The 20,933-nt window shown below is 46.4% G+C and overlaps 1 protein-coding gene across 2 annotated transcripts in view; it reads left to right on the top strand.

The window, feature by feature from the left end:
• Mcu (mitochondrial calcium uniporter) overlaps positions 1-18,753 on the top strand; it is a 164,693-nt gene extending 145,940 nt beyond the window's left edge. The window contains exons 5-10 of one of the 2 annotated variants that reach the window (XM_087597257.1): positions 20-190; positions 1,208-1,312; positions 10,263-10,423; positions 12,083-12,286; positions 14,557-14,673; positions 16,927-18,753. In XM_087597257.1, coding sequence (XP_087453383.1) covers positions 20-190; positions 1,208-1,312; positions 10,263-10,423; positions 12,083-12,286; positions 14,557-14,673; positions 16,927-17,004 — 836 coding nt within the window. In that variant the 3' untranslated portion in view covers positions 17,005-18,753. 2 annotated transcript variants of the gene reach the window in all.
• The last annotated feature ends 2,180 nt before the right edge of the window (positions 18,754-20,933 follow it).

Raw genomic sequence — 20,933 nt, 5'->3', positions numbered from 1 at the left:
TGTGGGTCTTTTTGCTCAGACGTGACGGTGGTTTATCAAAATGGTTTACCGGTGATATCTGTGAGGCTACCTTCTCGGCGAGAACGCTGCCAGTTCACACTCAAGCCTATCTCGGACTCCGTCGGGGTGTTTCTCCGACAACTGCAAGAGGAGGATCGGGGAATCGACCGCGTTGCCATCTATTCCCCAGGTATAGTCGGGCCCACTTTTAATTCCTCCTCCTCATGCCCCACCCCAAGCAGCTCGGTACAAAAGGATATTGTCCTGTTAGCATCAGAATGCATGGGAGTTTTTGCTTTGTGGAAGACAAAGCCCTTTCCGTCCCAGTGGTCCGGGGACATAACGGCTCCATGTCAGCAGATGTGTGCCCACAGGGAGGCTCATTCAAAAGCAGCTCACATCGAATGTCACCACAAGGACAGCAGGCAGTCACACTTCATGTCTTTGAGGCCTCTTGTCATTACCGTAGGCGCGGAATATGTTTTCCGGCAATTGAACCTTCAAATGTTTACCAAAATAGGGTCTGTGATTTGAGAGTATACAATAAGACACTAAAACCTCTCATTTGATGTAACATCTGTTTATTTAAGTGCCAAAAAAATTGTTTTCGCTTTGACTTAGAAAAGTCTTTCAAACCTACAGAAAGATTGAGACAAGTACCCATTTACCCTTCGCTGGTGTCACCAGCTACGAAAGCTGCCGACTTCTGTCCTTTGAGTTTTAACTGCGTGCTTTAAACACTCCAAGCTCACCTAGTCACATCCTTGGCACAGCCATTTGCTGCACTTTGCTCCCTATCTCATCCCTCCCTGCTGAATTAATTAGCAACTTCTCCATGGTGGCTGAGTACCATGGTTACTCACCAGCTTCCAAGGTAAAGGCGGGCATCATACCACTCTATAGGTGAGGCAGATTCCAGCTGAGCCGGTCGGTCTCTTTGTGAGCAACAGTTGCCACAGCTTGTTGCCACAGCTGCAGGGAGAGTGACTGTTAAATCATCCAATTTGGCCTAAACACAAAGAGCATCTGTTATACAACCTAATCTCTGCCCAGCATAGGCCTGGGGTGAGCAAAGTTAACAGAGACGTAGAAGAGATGAGAGCACTTTAAAGCTATTTGAGATTTGGGGGTTTATGTTGTGTTTTTATTTCTAATCGTTCTTAAATAATTATGGACCCATGACACGTTTTATTTAAATCGTTCACAGATGGTGTTCGAGTTGCTGCCTCCACGGGGATAGACCTCCTGCTCCTCGATGACTTTAAGCTTGTCATTAATGACTTAACATACCACGTACGGCCACCAAAGAGAGGTAAAAACAGCTTGAGTAAGGTTTGTTAATGTGGAAGACCTTTGGGAAGAACTTAGTTTTCCCATGAGTAGCCTGGGGGAACAGACAACACTGTCTTCCCACTCAGTGCAGGGGACCGTTCTGGTTCAGAGGGCATGAGTGTCTGTCTATGCCTTCAACACTTGACTTCCACCTCAGTCCTAGAGAGCCTGCTCATTCCATTTCACTTACCAGAAAGTCCTAACCATAAGCTCCTTCCTGACCCATTTTTTTCTTCTCTTTATTTTTTATTATACGTGTGTGTGTGTGTGTGTGTGTGTGTGCGTGCACGCGCGCGTGTGTGTCTGTCTGTCTGTCTGTCTGTCTACCATTGGATACTAGTAAAGGACAACTCTTGGGAATCAGTTCTTTTCCTCCATCATGAAAGTACCTTGTTTTTAAAACAAAATGCCAAACATTCTGTTTACCAACTGAAAACTCGGGACCCAGACTGTGGTGACAGCCTACAGCTCACAGAGGCAGGAGCAGCACCAGCTAACCTTCCTGCTCCACCGTTGTGCCAGAGGAGAAAGCTCTTTCTCCTTCTCCTTGCTGGCGTAACACCCTCCAGCCCGATGGCCACCTTTCCACGTGTGTGTTCCACCCCTGTGGCTGGTTGCTTGCTCTGCCTCTTGACCAATGGCTGACTTTATCTAATCCTGTTTACAGAAAGCTCCTGGGTTAAAGGTGTGTCCCAAGGGCTGAGCAGACCACTAGAAGCAGGACTTTTCAGTGACTAACACGATCTCAAGGTTCACAGTGTGATCAAATACCTGGCAGCAGTCCCTCAGACCGAGCTCTGGTGCTCAGGCTCGGCAGCAGGCACCGTGACCCACTGACCCACTGACCCACTGACCCACTGAACTAACCCACCAGCCTTTCCCTTTCCTTGCAGAAGGATCTCAGTTGACTTACAGTTCCAGAGGAACACTGTCTATCATGACGGAGACATGTGACTCTTACACACTAAGCTAATATGCAGGGAATCTCTATGCTTAAGTAAGGGTTTCTCTGTTCTATTAAACACTGTGCTAGGTATTAGTCATTTCTCTTTCTCTGATGGTTTACATCCAGCAGTCTAAAGTCAGGTATTGTACAGACATGACTTGGGTTAGTAAGTGCACGGGAATTATTAATACAAACTGTATTAGATAGACCTGACTTACAAAAAGTATGTCTAAGTTTACCTTAAGCATATACAGAACCTAAACACATCACATATGACTGAACAAAATCATCTCACACAAAGTCTGCTTTATCATAAAATTCCAATAATCTCATCTACAACACACAGCTGGGTATTTTTTAGACATAGTTAAATGCACATATGTAAAACACGGTGTCAAACAAAACTCACTAGCAACACATGTAGCATATGATAGACTGTTGATTGATTATCTCTGTGATCCATGACTGAGTGGAAACAGCTATTGGCAGGCTCTGACAAATATCACTAACATGAAAAAAGGACCAGATTTCAAGGAATCCAGATTGCTGCTGAATTCATAGTCCCCACTATAAAACTCAGAATGTTCCGAGTCCTACGGCTGTCCATGACCCTTAGGAACTTCTGACATACACATACTTACTTATTTATGTGTGGAGGGGAAAAGTGGTGTTCATCTTGGGGACACATTTTTTTTCTTTTTTTTCTTTTTCTTTTTTTTCCGGAGCTGGGGACCAAACCCAGGGCCTTGCGCTTGCTAGGCAAGCGCTCTACCACTGAGCTAAATCCCCAACCCCTTGGGGACACATTTTAAGAGGGCACCAAAGCAAGGTAATACTTCAATGGCCTGTTTTTACACACACACACACACACACACACACACACATACTCACTCACACACACACTTGCACACACACTCACACACACACTCACACACACTCACACACTCACATACACACTCACACACTCACACACACTCACACACACTCACACACACTCACACACACTCACACACACACTCACACACACTCACACACACACTCTCACACACACTCTCACACTCACACACACACTCACACACACATAAACACACACTCACACTCACACACACACACTCACACACACACACACTCACACACACACACACACACACATACATAAACCGTGTGCTTCAGTATTGCTGGTTTTTTTCATCTCCAGCTCCGTGTGGTTCTGCCCTGCGTCGATGCCCAGCAGCCCCTCTGAAATAGCATTGCTTCTTATGTCTCTGGACCATCTCTCTCTCTCTTTGCCCTGAGATATTTGTCATTTCCCCTTCCAAATGCCCCTTCCACAGTCTCTGCTCATACACGAACTTCCTAGGCCAGAGGTTCTCAGCCTCCCTCATGCTGCCACCCTTCAACACAGTCCCCATAGTCTGGTGACCCATAACCATAAAATTACGGTTGCCACTCCATAAGTGTAAGTTTGCCGTTGTTGTGCATCTCAATGTGAATGTCTGATATGCCATCCCTAAAGGGGTCGAGACCCACAGGTTGAGAACCACCCTCCTAGGACATCTCTTTTTAATCCTACTCTGAATTTTACTAAAGCCAGCCCATAGAGGCACACACCATTAACCCCAGCGCATAGGAGGCAGAGGCAAGCTGATCTCTATGAGTTCAAGGCCAGCCTGATCTACACGGTGAGTTCCAGGACAGTAGGGGACACGCAAATTTTTGTCTCAAAAAAAATTTTTTTTAAATATATCAAAGAAAATGTTCAGCGTGGAAGTCTGACACCCCCAATACAGTCCATGTTGGCCTTACCAGATCAGATCACCCCACATCCCATCGTGGTCCCTTTCTCCCCACTCCTTCCTTTCCTCCATTTTCTCATGTTAAAATCATCATGTCAGCTTGCCCATGACACCCCAAAGGATCCTGCTCGTTCTTCCTCTGGCTCCAAACAAACTGAAAGAGATTAGCCTCTGAATTCTGCTTCTTCTTTTTCTCTGTAAATGCCCTCCGAGAGGGCGGGCTGTGACTCACGGTCACTCCATGTTGAAGGAATTAAGGAACCAAACGGGGAACATTTTCTTTGCCAGAGGCCAGACTTCCTTGTCTGACAACAGGAAACGAATGAATGAGCGAGTGAACGAGTGAAGTGTAACACTCAGGAAAGTAAATATGTGTTTCCATGTGCAGAGCACACACTAAGGGCTTTCATTTGGCATTATGACCAAATAATGATCCAGTAATGATCCAATAATGTGTCGGTGCTTTCAAACGGAAATAAATGCTCGCTCTCTCTCTCTCTCTCTCTTTCTCTCTCTCTTTTTAATAAAGCTGCTCTCAAGCAGATTAAGGAAAACTAAAGCAGAAACTGATTGTAGGAGGAATTAATATTTGATTCACGGGCGATTTTTTTTTCTTTTTCTGTGACTCAAAACTATGAGGTATCTGCCCAGCTTCACTAGAAATTGATTGGGATATGAAGTTCTCAGGGGTCAAAGTCTAAAATCTATGGAGAGAACTGTAACCCAAAGGGTGAGGTTTGGTAAACTCAGCAGGATTCTGGAAGATTTTTTTTTTATCTGTGGTCTTTGAGCCAGTCTTACAATAGAGCTGAGGCCAGCCTCAGATTATCAATCCTACCGCCCCTCCCCCTCTCCTTCCGCCCCTCCCCTCTCTACCCCTCCCCTCCCCTCTCCTAACCCTCCCCTCTCCTACCCCTCCCCTCTCCTACCACCCCTCCCCTCTCCTACCCCTCCCCTCTCCTACCACCCCTCCCCTCTCCTACCCCTCCTCTCTCTTACCCCACCCCTCTCCTACCCCTCCTCTCTCTTACCCCTCCCCTCTCCTACCACCCCTCCCCCTCTCCTACCACCCCTCTCCTCTCCTACCCCTCCCCTCTCCTACCCCTCCCCTCTCCTACCCCTCCCCTCTCCTACCACCCCTCCCTTCTCCTACCTCTCCCCTCTCCTACCCCTCCTCTCTCTTACCCCTCCCCTCTCCTACCACCCCTCCCCCTCTCCTACCACCCCTCTCCTCTCCTACCCCTCCCCTCTCCTACCCCTCCCCTCTCCTACCACCCCTCCCCCTCTTCTACCACCCCTACCCCTCTCCTACCACCCCTCCCCTCTCCTACCACCCCTCCCCTCTCCTACCCCTCCCCTCTCCTACCACCCCTCCCTTCTCCTACCCCTCCCCTTCCCCTACCACCCCTCCCCTCTCCTACTGCCCCTCCCCCTCTCCTACCCCTCCCCTCTCCTACGGCCCCTCCCCTTCCCTTGCCATCCCTCCCCCTCTCCTACCCCTACCCCTCTCCTACGACCCCTCCCCCTCTCCTAACCCTCCCCTCTCCTACCCCTCCCCCCTCCCCTTCCCCTGCCATCCCTTCCCCTCTCCTACCATTGCTCCCCTTTTCCTACCATCCCTCCCCTTCTGCTGTCACCACATGTCTGGCTTCATACATAGCTTTAAAAAATTGTGTGTGTGGTGGCATAGTGTGGCTTTTGAGAACTAAAAATACTCTGGATGTCGTATAAACTATCACACATGCCAGGATCCAGAGACAGAGGGCTCATTCTCAGCCCAGAATGGCTACATGCCATGTTTACAAGGGCTGTAGGTGGTGTGGGTCCTTAAATGTTGACATCCCTGTGCCTAAGCCAGGGGAACAAGAGGACCTGTATTCCAGGTTGGAACAGGGAGACGTGTCATAGCAGGAGGGCTAGTCACCAACTCTGCCACATTCTTTTAGTAGTCACGGCTGGTGGCCACTGACATCTCAAACAGAAGTGAGACCATAGAAAGGAACACGAAGCCCAAAACACAGCTAACTGCCTTTCTCTTCCTGGAAAGGAAGGGAACCCGTGTCACAAGAGGATCCGACTTCCCCACTAGGAGAATCATCAAGATTGGCACCACTAAAGCCAGTTCCCATTTAGCCATCCGGGAAGCTGGAGCACTAGCTCACGTCCTAATGATATGGCTCAGGAGTGAGGTCAAAAAGCAAACTAACCAGGGATAATGACTGCCTCGTTAGAGACCAGAGAGCCAACTCATAGCTCATTATATTAGCATAGCTCTCTGCCGTTATTATTCTGGGACTGCTGGTGTGTGCAGAGTGTGTACACAACAGTGTGTGTGTATGTGTTGTGTGTGTGTGTGTGTGTGTGTGTGGCATGCAGGATCCAGCCCTCAGTTCTATTGCTAAGCCATTGCTAAGCTTTTGCATTTCCTATGACTTCATCTTCAGTGACTTCTCCAGGTCAGGGGTTGGGGTTTCAGTTGTCACCTGTGTCTCGACAGTACCTTACAGTCACATCATCCTTGTTAAGGCAACCTGACAAATGAATCATAAACTCTGACTCTACTAAGGCTTTACCAGTGCAGACTCCAAAAGATAACTTCACTTTCGGCCAGGTAGAATCCATCTCTGTGACCTATAGCTTATCACTGTCCAGTTTTTAAGTTGCTGTTAGTAAGCATTGGGTGGTATGTTACTTTGTTGTTATGGTGTAATGGGTAACACCTTCATAAGGTTCAGCTCCAAAAGTCTAAAATATTCTTACATAAACTCACCCAATCCCTGTCCCCAGCTTTCCTTTATGGCACAGAAGCATGTTTTGGGCAAATGGCGACATATCACACACTATTTGTATCATTTATTGGTCACATTTCAGTTCATGGAGCAGAGCCATGTGAATATTATAAGATAAAGACCATGGCAAGGGGCTGGGGAGAAAGTTAGTCAGGAAGTGCTTGCCTCATTCGCAGTTCTCTGAACATGCAGGAAGAGCCCAGCGTGGTGGCCATACCCAGAGCTGGGGAGGCAGAGACAGGCAGATCCCTGGGCTCACGGACCAAGTGGTCTAACCTAATGGTAAGCCCAGGTCAGACCTGTGTCAACGATAGTGAACCATGTTCTGAGGATGACACTTGAGGCTGTCCTCCAGCCTTTGCACACACATGCACATACATGAGTACACATGTACCCATACACAGGCATGAAAATATTCGTGGTAGGAAGAAGACCACTGACAGTTACAGCTATAGCTGAAGAAGAGAGGATCTAAAAGGGGAGCTTAGAGGATCAGGGAAAAGTCAGAAATGTTGATGCTTTGGCACCATGGATGAACCATGGTGGTTAAGAACCTGGAAATACATGCATGTCCAGGTTTTAATGGAGGACTGTGATGAAGCACTTTAATGTAGGTAGAGAAATCCTTCTGTGTTGTTAAATGGAACTTTCCGGCACAGGGCTTTGAGTTTAATTCCCAGTGCCCCAAAAGAAAACTCTGTGATATTAAAATGTTTTGTTTCTGCCCTGTCAAATATAGTACATAAGTAAGTAGACTGTAGCTGAAGAGCTGGATTTTTCAGTAATTTAAATTTGACACCTGGGAAGGCATAGAGTGTTAGTCAGAAGATTAAACAGACAGACAGACAGACAGAAGTTCAATAAGTTCACCAACGCATTGTATTGTTGAACAACACTAAGAGTAGATTTTGTATTCTCATTACAAAAAGTGTGTGAAATAATAAATATTTAGTCATTTCACAGTGTATGTATTTCAAAAATAGCATATTGATTTTATATATATACATATATATCTGTGTATACACACACACACACACACACACACACACACACACACGTTTTACTCAATAGTTAAAAATATACAGAAGCATGTGGCTAGTGGCCCCATGTTGGACAGGCCATTTTTAGAAGGTTCTGGGCCTGGGTTTGCTGCTAACCAACAAATGCTGCAAACGCGAGGGAGAGCGGGTACAGCTAGTAGCAGCAGACATCTCTGGTCGGCCTCACTCCTAACCTCAGCGTCGTCCAAGTGTGGTGCTGTCGGCTTCACTTCTCCTCCCAAAAATCTCACAGCCACGCAGAGAAAGGCATTCTGGGAAAAACACTCCAATTTTGCACATTGACCAGCCATAAAAGCCTAACTAACCCGCTTCCCTCACCTAGTAAGAGGCTCTAGGGCCCTTCCGGGCCAGTTAGTAAGGAATTCCTCCTTCTCCACAACCGCCTGCTGTATTTGTCTGGATGAGGTCTGTCCTGTATCCGTGTATCACCCCCTCCATCCCCCTCCCCTGTCCATCATCTGTCCGTCCTGTGCCCCACCCACCCACCCACCCCAGTCCTCCATTGCTTGTTTTCTGATTTGCCAGCAGGACTTGGAGTCTTGATCTTTTGACACAGTTTTTACATGCAACTTTGAATGTATGGGAGGACAAGATGTAGAACTGTTGCGACAGAGGGAGTGTGGATCAGAGTTCAGATTTTAAAGAAGAAAAAACACCATTAAACATTAACATATATTAAAAGAAGTTTAAAAAGATAGACTTTGGAAGAAACTTTTCTATGACTGCAGAATGAGAAAACAACCCAGCAGAGTGGGGGTGGGGAGTGTACCACCTTAGTGAGCACGGAAGACTGATGGAAAATTACAGTTCAGAGGCATGGGGATGCTTGCCTGAGATCCCAGCTCAGGAGACAGAGGCAGAAGGGTCGTGAGATGAATTCAAGGCCAGCCTAAGCTGCATAATGAGACATTGTCTCTTAATCAATTAACTAATTCTGAATGGTAGAACCCATAGCCTGAGGGTTTTTTAACTAACACATTTTAATGACTTGCTAATAGAAGTTTCCTTTATTGTAAAACAAATGCAAACCTTGTTTCCAAAGACTGTGATCAAACACAAGACCAAGGGTTTGTCTGGGCTCATGCATGGTTCCAGTGCAATGCAAGTCCACAGCCATCATAACAGACTCCATGGAAGCACACGGGCAACTAGGCATGGAACTAGAGCGCATCTGGGGGCTGCATCTCCACCCAAAATAGGAGGCCATGAGCACTGGGCATGGCTTAAAGCCTCAAAGCCCACTTCCCATAACATACTCCTTCGACAAGGCCACCAACTGGAGACCAAGCATTCAAACAGCCGAGCCTATGGGGCCATTCTCACTCAAACCAACACAGCACAGGGTACTGTTTGGGAAAGAACCCTTTATCCACAGAGACTTCTTGTCAACTTCAGGATTTATCTTTTGGAAAGAGGGCTGAGTCCTAGGGGCTTGCAGCAGCTACACCTTGGCTCAGCTCTCGGCCTGGGAGTTAGGAGCAGTGGATTCCACCACATCACAGGAAGGTTCCAGACAGGTTACAGAAGAAACGCCATCCAGAATGGCGTGTCCTCGTGTGGAAATGCTGTATCCCATGTGAAATTGCCGCTTTGCCCCAGGGTGGGTCCTGTTGTCATGATGACTTGAAGATCCCACGTTGAAGGCTTCATCATTTACTCTCCAGTCTACATCCTGGCCTTGCACAGACTGCTGTGATTAACTTTTTGAGATAATTATGCAATTGTGTCTGTTGGGATATTACTCTTTTTAGGACTGAGGATTGAACTGGCTACACAAGCTCCCCAGCCACACCCACCACGGGGGTTACCCTTCGAGTTTCCCTGGGCCATGTCTGTATTCATAGAACTTGAACGTCCATGAATAAAATAGTGGGTGTTGATTTCAGGGTTTGGAGTTGCCCTCATGTGACTTTACTTCCTTGATATGTAGACTGATTTTTTTAAAAAGCAGTTATTCAGTTTAATGCCGGAGGTCTCCTGTAATGGATGGAATGGCCATGTCATTTCCTAATAGTTCTGGGAATAGCATTCGTCATTTAAAGTGTTCAGTGCTGCCTACATTTGTATTTATTTATGTAGGTGTGCAGGTTCACATGCTTTGAGTGTGTGCGTACTCGTCCACATGTGAAAGTCAGGGGACAGCCTGTGGGAATTACTTCTCTCCCTCTACCATGTTGTTCCCTGGGATTGAACTTGGGACATCAGGCTTGGTGGCAGGCACCTTTGCCCACTGAGCCATCTCCTGGCCAAGATATTCAATTGTTATTTTATTTTAAGGTTTTTTTTTATTCTTCTCTCATACATCACATCCTGACCCCATCACAACCCTTCCTTTTAGACCTCCTGAGCCATGAAAACGCAGAGACCCTGAACGATGTGAAGACGCTGGTCCAGCAGCTCTACACCACACTGTGCATTGAGCAGCATCAGCTTAATAAGGAGCGGGAGCTCGTGGAGAGGTTAGAGGACCTCAGACAGCAGCTGGCCCCCCTGGAGAAGGTGAGACTCCCTCAGCCTCCCCCTGCATTACCCTTTCCCGCAGTACGCATGGGCTTCTGTGTCTCACTGTGATACAATCGGGACCACTCGTTCAAATTGGTCCATTAACTTTTTGGTCTGAACCACTAAAAAAGTTTCCATCGCAGCCAGAAGAAAGGAAATTGAAGCTCAGCGATAGACCAAGAACCCCAAGGTCCATTTGTACCGCCCCGTACCAGATTTACCACTGCTGATACAAAGACTAGAATTACTGCTGACCCCGAGAGCTTCTGGTTGTAGAGGGTGTCAGATGAATAGTATATGGGACACTATTTATGTAAAGTTGTGCTATAGGAAATGTCTATGGTATTACTGATACAGAAAATAAACCCTAAAGCAGTGTAGATATGATCCAGGTTTCATTTATTTATTTATAAATCTGCCAACACCCGCACAACACAGTGAGCTCATGCAGACAGCAGAGGACAACAGGCAGGAGTCTGTTTTCTCCCTTAAGTGTGGGTCCCAGGAATCGAACTCACATCATCAACCTTGCTGGCAAGCTCCCTTACCCACTGAGCACCTCACAGCCACTATGATTCAGGTTTTAATGTGTCATTCACGTACCTGTACTCGTCTGTACTTACACAGGAAGGACACTACAGTTGTAGGCCCAGGACTGATTTTCTCCTTTCACTTTTTAGAAACATTAACCTGAATGTTTGTAACATTGCCAGTGCAGCCACAGCTCACTTACTGATGGGGACACATTCTGAGAAATGTCTCTACGAGATTCCACTGTGGGAACCTCACAGAGTGCATTTGCACAGAGATGGTGGAGGTCCTCATTCAGCTGGGCTCTCATTACAGTCTTAAGATCCGGTCGTCCTGCACGTATGAGGCTTGTGTAACAGCCTCTAACATAGCAACAGAAAGCAGAGGTGTTTAGAATCACCTTCCCCATAGCCTAGCTTCTCTTCAAGAATCACATCACCTTTTGATGTGCTAACAGTGCAGTGGCCTTACTTTCGCCAGCATTGCCACAAACATGTGAATCACACACTGTCTTTTGGGAGCACGTCGTATATGGGGTCCCTCACTGACCAAAACGGCAGTGTGGCGTGGGACTATATTTTCATTTTAAGAAACTGGATAATCAGGATTGAGGAGCAGAATAAGTACCTTTCACATTGTGCCTGTGCTCTCGTAAAGACAGTCGTTACTACATCGATACCACCATGTAGCACAATCCTGGGTGTCCTTGTCTGTGTCCCTTGTTAGAGGGGATTCTGCAGACGTCGTCCTGAGTCCATTCACTCAGCACCCACAGACTGCTCACCCTCTTGTCCTGGCGTCAGCGTTTGAACTGAAGCAGATAATGGATGACGTCCAGCACACCCATAAGCAGATGTCGCGGCTTTTGTTCTTCTCTTTCAAAAGTTAGCCTTGCAGGTGGACGAACCCACTTCCAGGGTAAAACTCTAATAAAACACAGAAATCTTTGCTGTCGCTACAGACATTCTGTTCAGTGAGCCCTGCAGCTGTTATTAGGTTACGTTGCTGGAATCGACTCCAGCTTGCCAGAAGGCCCTGTTCCTTTAATGGACGTAGAGCAGTTAAAAGAGTTTGTGAGTTGGCTCTAAAAGCAAGTGACTGATGTTGTCCACGCGTGCCCCATAGGTACGGATTGAAATTAGCAGGAAAGCGGAGAAGAGGACCACTCTGGTGCTATGGGGAGGCCTTGCCTACATGGCCACACAGTTTGGCATTTTGGCCCGGCTTACCTGGTGGGAATACTCCTGGGACATCATGGAACCAGTCACCTACTTCATCACGTATGGGAGCGCCATGGCCATGTATGCGTATTTTGTAATGACGCGCCAGGTGAGGGTCCCTCTCCACGCCTCCTTTTACAGACTGGGAATGGAGTTCACGTGACAGCTCTCAGTTAGGTGTCGGCATGGTCGGGGGTGCTAAACATGGACAGGGAAGTGCAGGCCACTAGGATTCATGTGCATAGATGCTTCCAGAGTTAAGAGCACGGTAAGGCAAGTAAGAACAGAACAGTGTGCCACTGTAGGGGACATGTTTGCCTTTTTGCCTGATATTTAGTTATTTGTTTGCTGTTTGTAATATTATTCTTAAAGTTCTGAGGCTCAAACCCTAGACAGGTGGCCTACCATTGAGCTACCTCCCCAGCCCTACTGGCTTGATTTTCTGTCCATGCTCCACCGCTGAGCCCCACGCTCTACCACTGAGCCATACCTGAGCCCCACACTCCACCACACCCAGTGACAGATCAACTCTGATCACTCTGTCTTTAGTGGTAATTCACGGCTTTAAACACAACAAACTATCCCTAACATAAAGATCTCCCCTCTCCTTCCCTCCCCTGCCATGCCCTCCCACCCCCTCCCCTTCTCATGCCATCTTCAGTCTGGAAAGTTCTCACTATTCCTTTCTGTCCTATTTCAAAGCTTACTTAAATTCTCATCTTTCGGGAATGTTTAATCATTTTTCTACAGCTCCTTGTCTCCCTTTTCTCTTGAGACACTGCGGTGAACTATTCTTTTCTATTTCTTGCTGTCTCACTATTATTGGTTCAGTGTCTTTTCCTTCAAAGGAGACTATAATATCCCCCTTTACTTGGCTTGTGTGTGCGTGTGAAAAGGTGTGGTTTGTTTGCTTTGGGGAACAGGTTCACACTTTGTAATTCCATGTGGCCTGGTGCCTGCCTGGGCCTCCGTGTACCGGGGTTACTGGTGTGCTCCATCACGCCTGCCCAGCCTGGTGGTGTTCACGTCTCGCTCCCTTGCCCTGTAACGTGGTTCCTTACATCTCGAGGGCTGAATAAAATGAACAGATGAAAAAACAGAGCCACACACTTGGGCACACACTAGAACCTTCCCAGCTACATTTCAATTCAGAAACAGTTTTTGATATATTCTTGCCAGTCTAAAACTTTTAAAATGGCATTTGTGGATTTTTGCATTTCTTCGATTATGAAAAGATTAAGCCCTCTCACATCTGCCAAAATGTCTGTGCACCTTTTGCTAAGGTGAACTGAACCCAAATGTGTCCTGCCCCCAAGCTTCTTTCCGGTAAACGTTCCTATCACATTCTCTTCTGTTGAGTTCATTTGTGAGTAGCTGTTTGTGAAAACTAACTTATCTGGATTATCTAACAGTGGAAATACGGAAGATGCTAGGTACGCGTCACACAACCATAGTCTAGCACGTAGGTAACAGGCAGGAGAGTGTTGTAAGTTCAAGGTCATCCTGATTTACACAGAGAATTCTAGGCCAGTTTGAACTGGGAGGGAGGGGTGGCGGGGGTGACACTGCCCCAGAAAGCTCAGCTTTGTACACGGTCACTGGAGCTTTGCAGCACCACGGTGCTAGTCTGGAGCTCAGTGGCAACTCTCCTTCATTGCCACGTACTTGTATCTTTAATGCTGTGTCTGTCCTGGGTTCCATGCTCCACTGGACTTCCAGAATCCTGTTACTGCCCCCAAGTGACAAGTTATGACATAGCAATATAAACAATTTGGTCACACCTCTGACCAGAAACATTTAGCCAATCGATTTACATAATTTCTTAGGCTAAACATTGGCTTACCTAACTAGCATCTCTAATTAGCACCATGAGCTAAACGACTGTTAAGCTTCATCTAAACACTTCGGACTAGGAAGCACAAGGCCCTGGGTTCGGTCCCCAGCTCCGAAAAAAAGAACCAAAAAAAAAAAAAAAAAAAAAAAAAACACTTCGGAGTCGTTACAGTGATGGCTACATTCGTTCTCAACATAAAGGGTCTTTGTAAGACAGCAAACCCCTTGAAATAATGAAAGCTGGTGAATCCAGGCCTGCTAGCACATACCTATCACCGTCCCAGCTTAGCCATGGTAGAGGAGACGGCAGCACTGGGGGTCTACAGGGCAATACCAGGTCGCAATGGGAAATGAATAGACAGTAGCTGAGAAAGAACAGCTAAAGCCTGGAACAAATGTGTAGGAAATGACTAAATGTGTCACACAGCATATTGGACTGTCTGTGTGTACTTAACGTATGGAGTCCGAATTACCAACCACAGTTAATGAGTGTCTTTAGAGTGCTACTGCCGACGACTAATAGGCTATTTCTCCCTTGTGTTGTAGGAATATGTTTATCCTGAAGCCAGAGACAGACAATACTTATTATTTTTCCATAAAGGAGCCAAAAAGTCTCGTTTCGACCTAGAGAAATACAATCAACTCAAGGATGCAATTGCTCAGGTAAGTTCTCTAGGAATTAAATGAACCCAGCCCCGTCTTACACAGCACCATTATTATTGGTAACTGTGGTCCTTCAATCAGACAGCCTGAAGGAGGGGTCCAGCCCCCATTTCCTGTATTAAGGTGGTTAATAAAAAGCTTTAGCAACGGACGTTTACCTAGAAGGTTGGTTTTTGGTTTTCTGAAGGGAGGTTGGTTTCCTGTTAGAAGGATATTGTTCTGTTTGATTGTTTTAAGGCAGTGCCGTCTGTGACCCAGGCTGTCCTTGAACTCACTATATAGCAGTTGTGGATGATTCAAACTCTGGTCCTCCTGCCTCCATCTTCCAAGTGTTTGGCCTGACTACCTCGAAGGTTTAGGAGACGCTGAGTGTTGAGATGAGGACTTCAGACACGCTAGGCAGGTGCTCTCACCCCAGCTGGGTTTGCTGGCTGCTGTTGTTGGAGAGACAGTCGGACGCCTGCCCTAGGCTGGCCTCTAACTCCAGGTGACCCTCCTACCTCAGCCTCAGGCACCAGCACTGGGCGTGCGCCCTGTGCCATCACCACACCGGCTCCAGCTCTCATCTCAGCAGATGAAAATGGTGAGCCCCCACTGTATTGTTGACACAAACACACTGAAAATTTTAGAGCTATGTTTCTTTTTTCATAGTCGGTTCTTCAGAACCACCTGGTTTTGAACTAGAGTCACCCGAAGAGTTTTTTGTTGCTGTTTCCTTGTTGTTTTTCTCTTTTTTTAATCTTTCTACAATGACTGATCCAAAGATTTTCCAAGTGAATTGGACAGAAGCAGCTGCACAAGAGCAAACTGAGCTGAGGAGAGCCAGGGAGGGCTCGGCAGTGCATGCCGAGGCCGTGCTGGGGGATATGAGCTTCTTTTCACAGAAGCTGCTCCTCCTTCAAACTCCTGCAGTTCCTTTGACTTGGGTGGGTAAACCCTCACTTTCCCCCCAGAGTCTTGTGGTTTTAGAGCTTTACAACAGTCCCCAGAAGGCCTTCCCTCCTCAGAGTGCTTGGCCGCCCTTCTCTGGGGTGTGATGTGTGTGTGTGTGTGTGTGTGTGTGTGTGTGTGTGTGTGGTGAGTGTGTGTGTGTCTGTGTCTATGTCTGTTTGTGTGTCCATACCTGTGTGTGTGTGTCTGTGGTATATGTGTATGTCTGTGTGAGTGTGTGTATATGTATGTGTGGTGTGTGTGTGTGTGTGTGTGTGTGTCTGTGAGGGGAGGAAAGTGTTTTTTGTATATGTCTGTGTGAGTGTGTCTGTGTGTTTGTGAGCATATGAGTACATGTGCTTGTGTGTGTATGTGTGGTGCACATGTGTGTGTCTGTGTGTGCCTCTGTCTGTGTGTCTGTCTCTCTGTATGCCTGTGCATCTATGTGTGTGTATCTGTGTTTGTGAGTGTGTATGATCATGTACATGTATGTGTGTGTGAGAGAGAGTGTGTGTAAGTGCACACTCACATTGCCGTCTGTGGCTGCATGACATCACTCTGAGCCACGTGTATTCCTGACCAGTCATCTCTGGACCAATACAAATAGAGTAACGTTAGCCCCACCCATGATAACTAATACAGCTACCTAAGGATGAGACCCAAGCATGTGACAGGCTTCAAGGATGCTTCCGTTGACTGCACATCTCCCTTAATACTGCTGTAGCAGTCTTAAGACTCACAGTGAAATCTGAGGTAGGAAGGATTCTATGAGTTCGAGGTTAACCTAAGCTCCAGAGTGAGACTACTTCAAAAGTCAACAGCAAAGCCAAGCCTGGTGGTGCACCCTTTAACCCCGGCACTCGGGAGGCAGAGGCAGGCAGATCTCGAGTTCAAGGCCAGCCTGGTCTACAGAGTAAGTTCCAGGACAGCCAGGGCAACACAGAAAGACCCTATCTTTAAAAAAACAAAAAAACAAAAAACAAAAACAAAACCCTAAACTTTGCTGACTAAAATACTTAAATAGATATCAAATGAATGAATGAAGTCTTAAATGCCAGGGATTAAGACCAGCTCCTCCTAAAGCTGTATGGAGAAATGCTGTCACGCACCATGTCTCTGCAATCTTAGGCTGGGCTCCTTACCCCCCTGAGCAGGTCTGCTCTGCTGGGAGCCTGGCTGGGCAGCTCTGCCTTGGGCTAAAGACATCTGACTTAGGGTTTTCTGAGTCCCTGAGAGGATGGTCAGGAAGGAGAGCGGTCTTGGTAGGCACTGTCCCTGTGGGCTTCCTTAGCTGCCCTTCCTCACCTGTTGTTTCTATTTTAGGCAGAAATGGATCTTAAGAGACTGAGAGACCCGCTACAAGTACATCTGCCCCTCCGACAGATCGGAGAAAAGGAATGATCAGAGATGAGCTTGAATCCCGGCAGTCAGCGCCCCTGTTTGTAACTCACGCCTTTTTAATTAAAGCATGGCAGGTGGATGCTGGGGCCGTGTGGGGTAGAGGGTTTTTACCTTTAATTCTAAAAACAAAACACAAAAAGGATCTTAGGGAAAAGGGGATCTTAAATGCCGAGGATCAGGCTTCGTGGAATCCAAGTGCAAAGGGCTTTGCGAATCTCGTCTTGAGCACCCGATTCTGGGTGAGAGTGATGACGTCACAGCTCGAGGGGGTGCTGGGTTTGCTTCGTGCATCTTTGCAGGGTGTGCAAAACACGAACACACCAGCATCCCACTCAGCTCTAGATTTTGTTTTGTTTTTTTTAATTTAAAGTTTCTTATTTTTGACATAGGAATATATAAGTAGATAAGAAAATCAAATCTTCTGATGCGTGATTGGCAGAGTCTGAGCCGGTGCGGTTAGCCTGCATTTTAAGCTGGACCCAGTCTCTGCGGTTACCGGACTGTCTCCGTCCTGCACCCTTTTCTGACCACCTACCTACTCCTGGAATTGGTCGGTTACACTGCTTTTGCCCACGTAATCATTGGAATTAATTTATAATTGTTTGATAATTGACACTTAGATTATCTCTTAATGAGATCTCATGTCTGTCTCCCCGGGCTCCGAATCACTGTCTAGAAGTCAGTGGCAGTACTGCATGAGGGTTTTTTTGTATTTTGGGTTTTTTTTTTTTGTTTGTTTTGTTTTGTTTTTTTACTAAGTAGTCTTGAGAGGAGGAGGAGATCCCTTCCTTCCTACACCGACCCCATTGATGATAACCCTCGCCTCCTGCACACCACGGATCAGGCCAGTGCTCATCCCTGTTCCCAAAGGAGGAGGATGTAAGGATTACAGATCAGCTAAAGACGGCTCCTCAGAACCAGGATGCTCTCGGGTCATCAGACACAAGCTTCCTCACCATCATGCGCCCTCACAGCTCGACCACCCCAGTTGCTGTAAATCAAGGGCAGATCTCAAAGGGTGCAGCTCTCTTTTTACCCAGAATACCTTTCTATGGCTTCCTGTAGCCTGTCTTCTCCACCCTGTTTCTTTTTATCTTAGCGAGAGACAGAAGAATTACTCTTACACTCTTATCAGAGTGATTTCTATCATCTTACCAGATGGCACCTGCGCTCGAAGTCAAAGCGCTCTACCTAGCGTCCTGTTTTTAACTGTTCTGGGGACAGGATGGCAGTGAGGACGGGGGCTTGCCACACAGCTGACTGGGTGTTTGGTTTTCTTTTTTTCCTTCACATGATTCACCCCTCCTCATGGGACAAGGGGTTTCTTTTGCCTCCTCTTTTTGGGATCATTGTGTATGAAAGAAAACCTTCAGAGTACAAACCCAGACTCCAGGTGCCTTGCAGGGGTGAAGGCCAGCCGGGCCACCGCTTCCACCACCAGCTGTCACCGGCCTGCCGGAGTGAGAGGATGCATGTCCCAGTCCCCAGCCCGCCTCCTCCTTCCTTCCTGGTGTTCAACCTCTCTTGATTCTTTTCCTTGTGTAGAGTATTTTTAAGCCATCTATCCTGTTTGTGTGCAGGGTTCTTAAGAAGGAATGGCACAGTGCAATGAGCAAATCATCTGGGTGGTGTGGGAGGCAGGGGGGGCAAGCAAGATGTGGAACACGTGTACAATCCTGTATCATTTATGAAATATGTATAAAAAGCAATGTACCTTCTGGAACAATAAATACTTATTCAATTTTTGAATCATGGCATCTTGTTCTTTACAACAAAGCCAGAAAGAAACTGCCTTTCCTGTAATTGTAGCTAGGAATATTTTTCTGTCTAAAATTTTATTTTATATGGGCAAGACATGATGACACTCATGTTTAATCCCAGTATTCTCTCAGGAGGCAGAGGAAGGTGGATCTCTGTGATTTCTAGACCAGAGAGTTCCAGGCCAGCAAGAGATACACAGTCATACCCCGTCTCCAAAAACAAACAGTGGGCTGGAGAGATGGCTCAGTGGTTAAGAGCACTGTCTGCTCTTCCAAAGGTCCTGAGTTCAATTCCGAACAACCACATGGTAGCTCACAACCATCTGTAATGAGATCTGATGCCCTCTTCTGGTGTGTTTGAAGACAGTGACAGTGTGCTCATGTACATAAAATAAACCTAAACAAACAGACAAACAAAAAAATAAATCAAGGTAGATTTTTATAAAAATAGGACTATTGGGGCTGGAGAGATGACTCAGTGGTTAAGGGCACTGACTGCTCTTCCTGAGGTCCTGAGTTCAATTCCCAGCAACCACATGGTGGCTCACGACCATCTGTAGTGGGATCTGATGCCCTCTTCTGGTGTGTCTGAAGACAGCTACAGTGTACTCATATAGAATAAATAAATACATCTTAAAAAAAATAGGAGTATCAAAGTAAGCTTTCTTCCTAGAACGTATGTGTCATTAATTCTTCCCAAACATAAATGGATATCATATCCCCAACTCTTCAGACACCAAGAGGTCAAGTCACCTCTGTAGTTAAGTAGAAAGCATCCTTGAAACTGGTGTCTTCGACTTTTAATGTACAGGGAGGAAAACAATCAATCACTTCTATGTCATTCCTCCATTACCTGATATGCCAGAAAGCTGTTCAAAGACAAATCAAAGTAAATATTCATTATTTTCAGAAACGGAATCAAATTTATAATGATCACTAACTAGGAAATTATCATGGGGAACCACCATTATCAAAGGGTGTGTCAAAAAACAAAAACAAGAGGCTGGAAAGATGGCTCAGTGGTTAAGAGCACTGACTGCTCTTCCAGAGGTCCTGAGTTCAATTCCCAGCAACCACATGGTGGCTCACAACCATCTGTAATGAGATCTGATGCCCTCTTCTGGTGTGTCTGAGGACAGCTAAACTGCTGTGTATGTGAGTATATAAAATAAATACATCTTTAAAACAAACAACCCACCCAGCAGCAATGTGGTCTCTGGCTGCTCTGCTGAAGAGTCTGTCCCTCCCCCTGCAGCTTACAGAGCCTCACAGGATACCTCTGAGGTAAGAGAAGCATAAAGTAGGGAAAGGTGAAACTTTCCCATTAACTGCACTCAAAGTTCTGTTCGGGTTTGCCTGGGGGATTTGAGGCAGATGAAGAGTAAATTATGGTTGGGCTTCTCCGTGGGAAATGGGCAAGCACTTATTCTTTCTGAAAACGCCTGTGCTGTCTCTAAGATGTGGGTATAACATCTACCTTGTGGGGGTTCATGGCAAATCCTAGACAATGGATGAGTTCTATTACATGATGCTTTGCAAATTATCCACTAAGTACTAGATACTAGTCAAAAGCAACGCTAAACAGAACAGCCATAACTCAGCAATTCTAAGTATGTTTCAGAAAGAATTTGAAGATTCAGATAATGAGGGCGTTATTCAGAAGAACTGCCAAGTGTCCACCAGCACACTTCTGAGGTTCCAGCCACAGATGGCTGGATGTGGCCATGAACAACAAAAGTTCTGACATGCTCTAACACGGATGAACTGTGACAATAATATGCCAAATGGAAAAAAAAATTAAAACAACGCGTTACGATTCCACTTGTGTGAAATATCTAGTCAAATTCAAAGGTATAAATGATAGTTTTGGGGGAGATCTTTATGTTAGGGATAGTTTGTTGTATTTAAAGCCGTGAATTGCCACTAAAGACAGACTGATCAGAGCCGGTCTGTCACTGGGTGGTGTTGTGGTTTGCCCTGAAATTATCTGTATTTTGATGCTAATTCCACTGCCCCAAGGACAGCTGCCTAGTCAGTACTCAGGAATCAGGTGACTTCACCAGAGCCTTCTCCCCACTGAATTTGTAAAGTACAGGTAAGGGGCAGGTACAGGATAGAAGGAGGCCTGACATTGGAGGAGAAGGAAGGATGGGCGGGAGAGAAGTTTGA

The sequence above is a fragment of the Rattus norvegicus genome, chromosome 20 (assembly GCF_021556685.1).
Source record: "Rattus norvegicus strain SHRSP/BbbUtx chromosome 20, alternate assembly SHRSP_T2T, whole genome shotgun sequence".
Classification (NCBI taxonomy): Eukaryota; Metazoa; Chordata; class Mammalia; order Rodentia; family Muridae; genus Rattus; species Rattus norvegicus.
The sequence above is the reverse complement of the archived record's forward strand: the minus strand, read 5'-3'. Positions and strand labels throughout refer to the sequence as shown.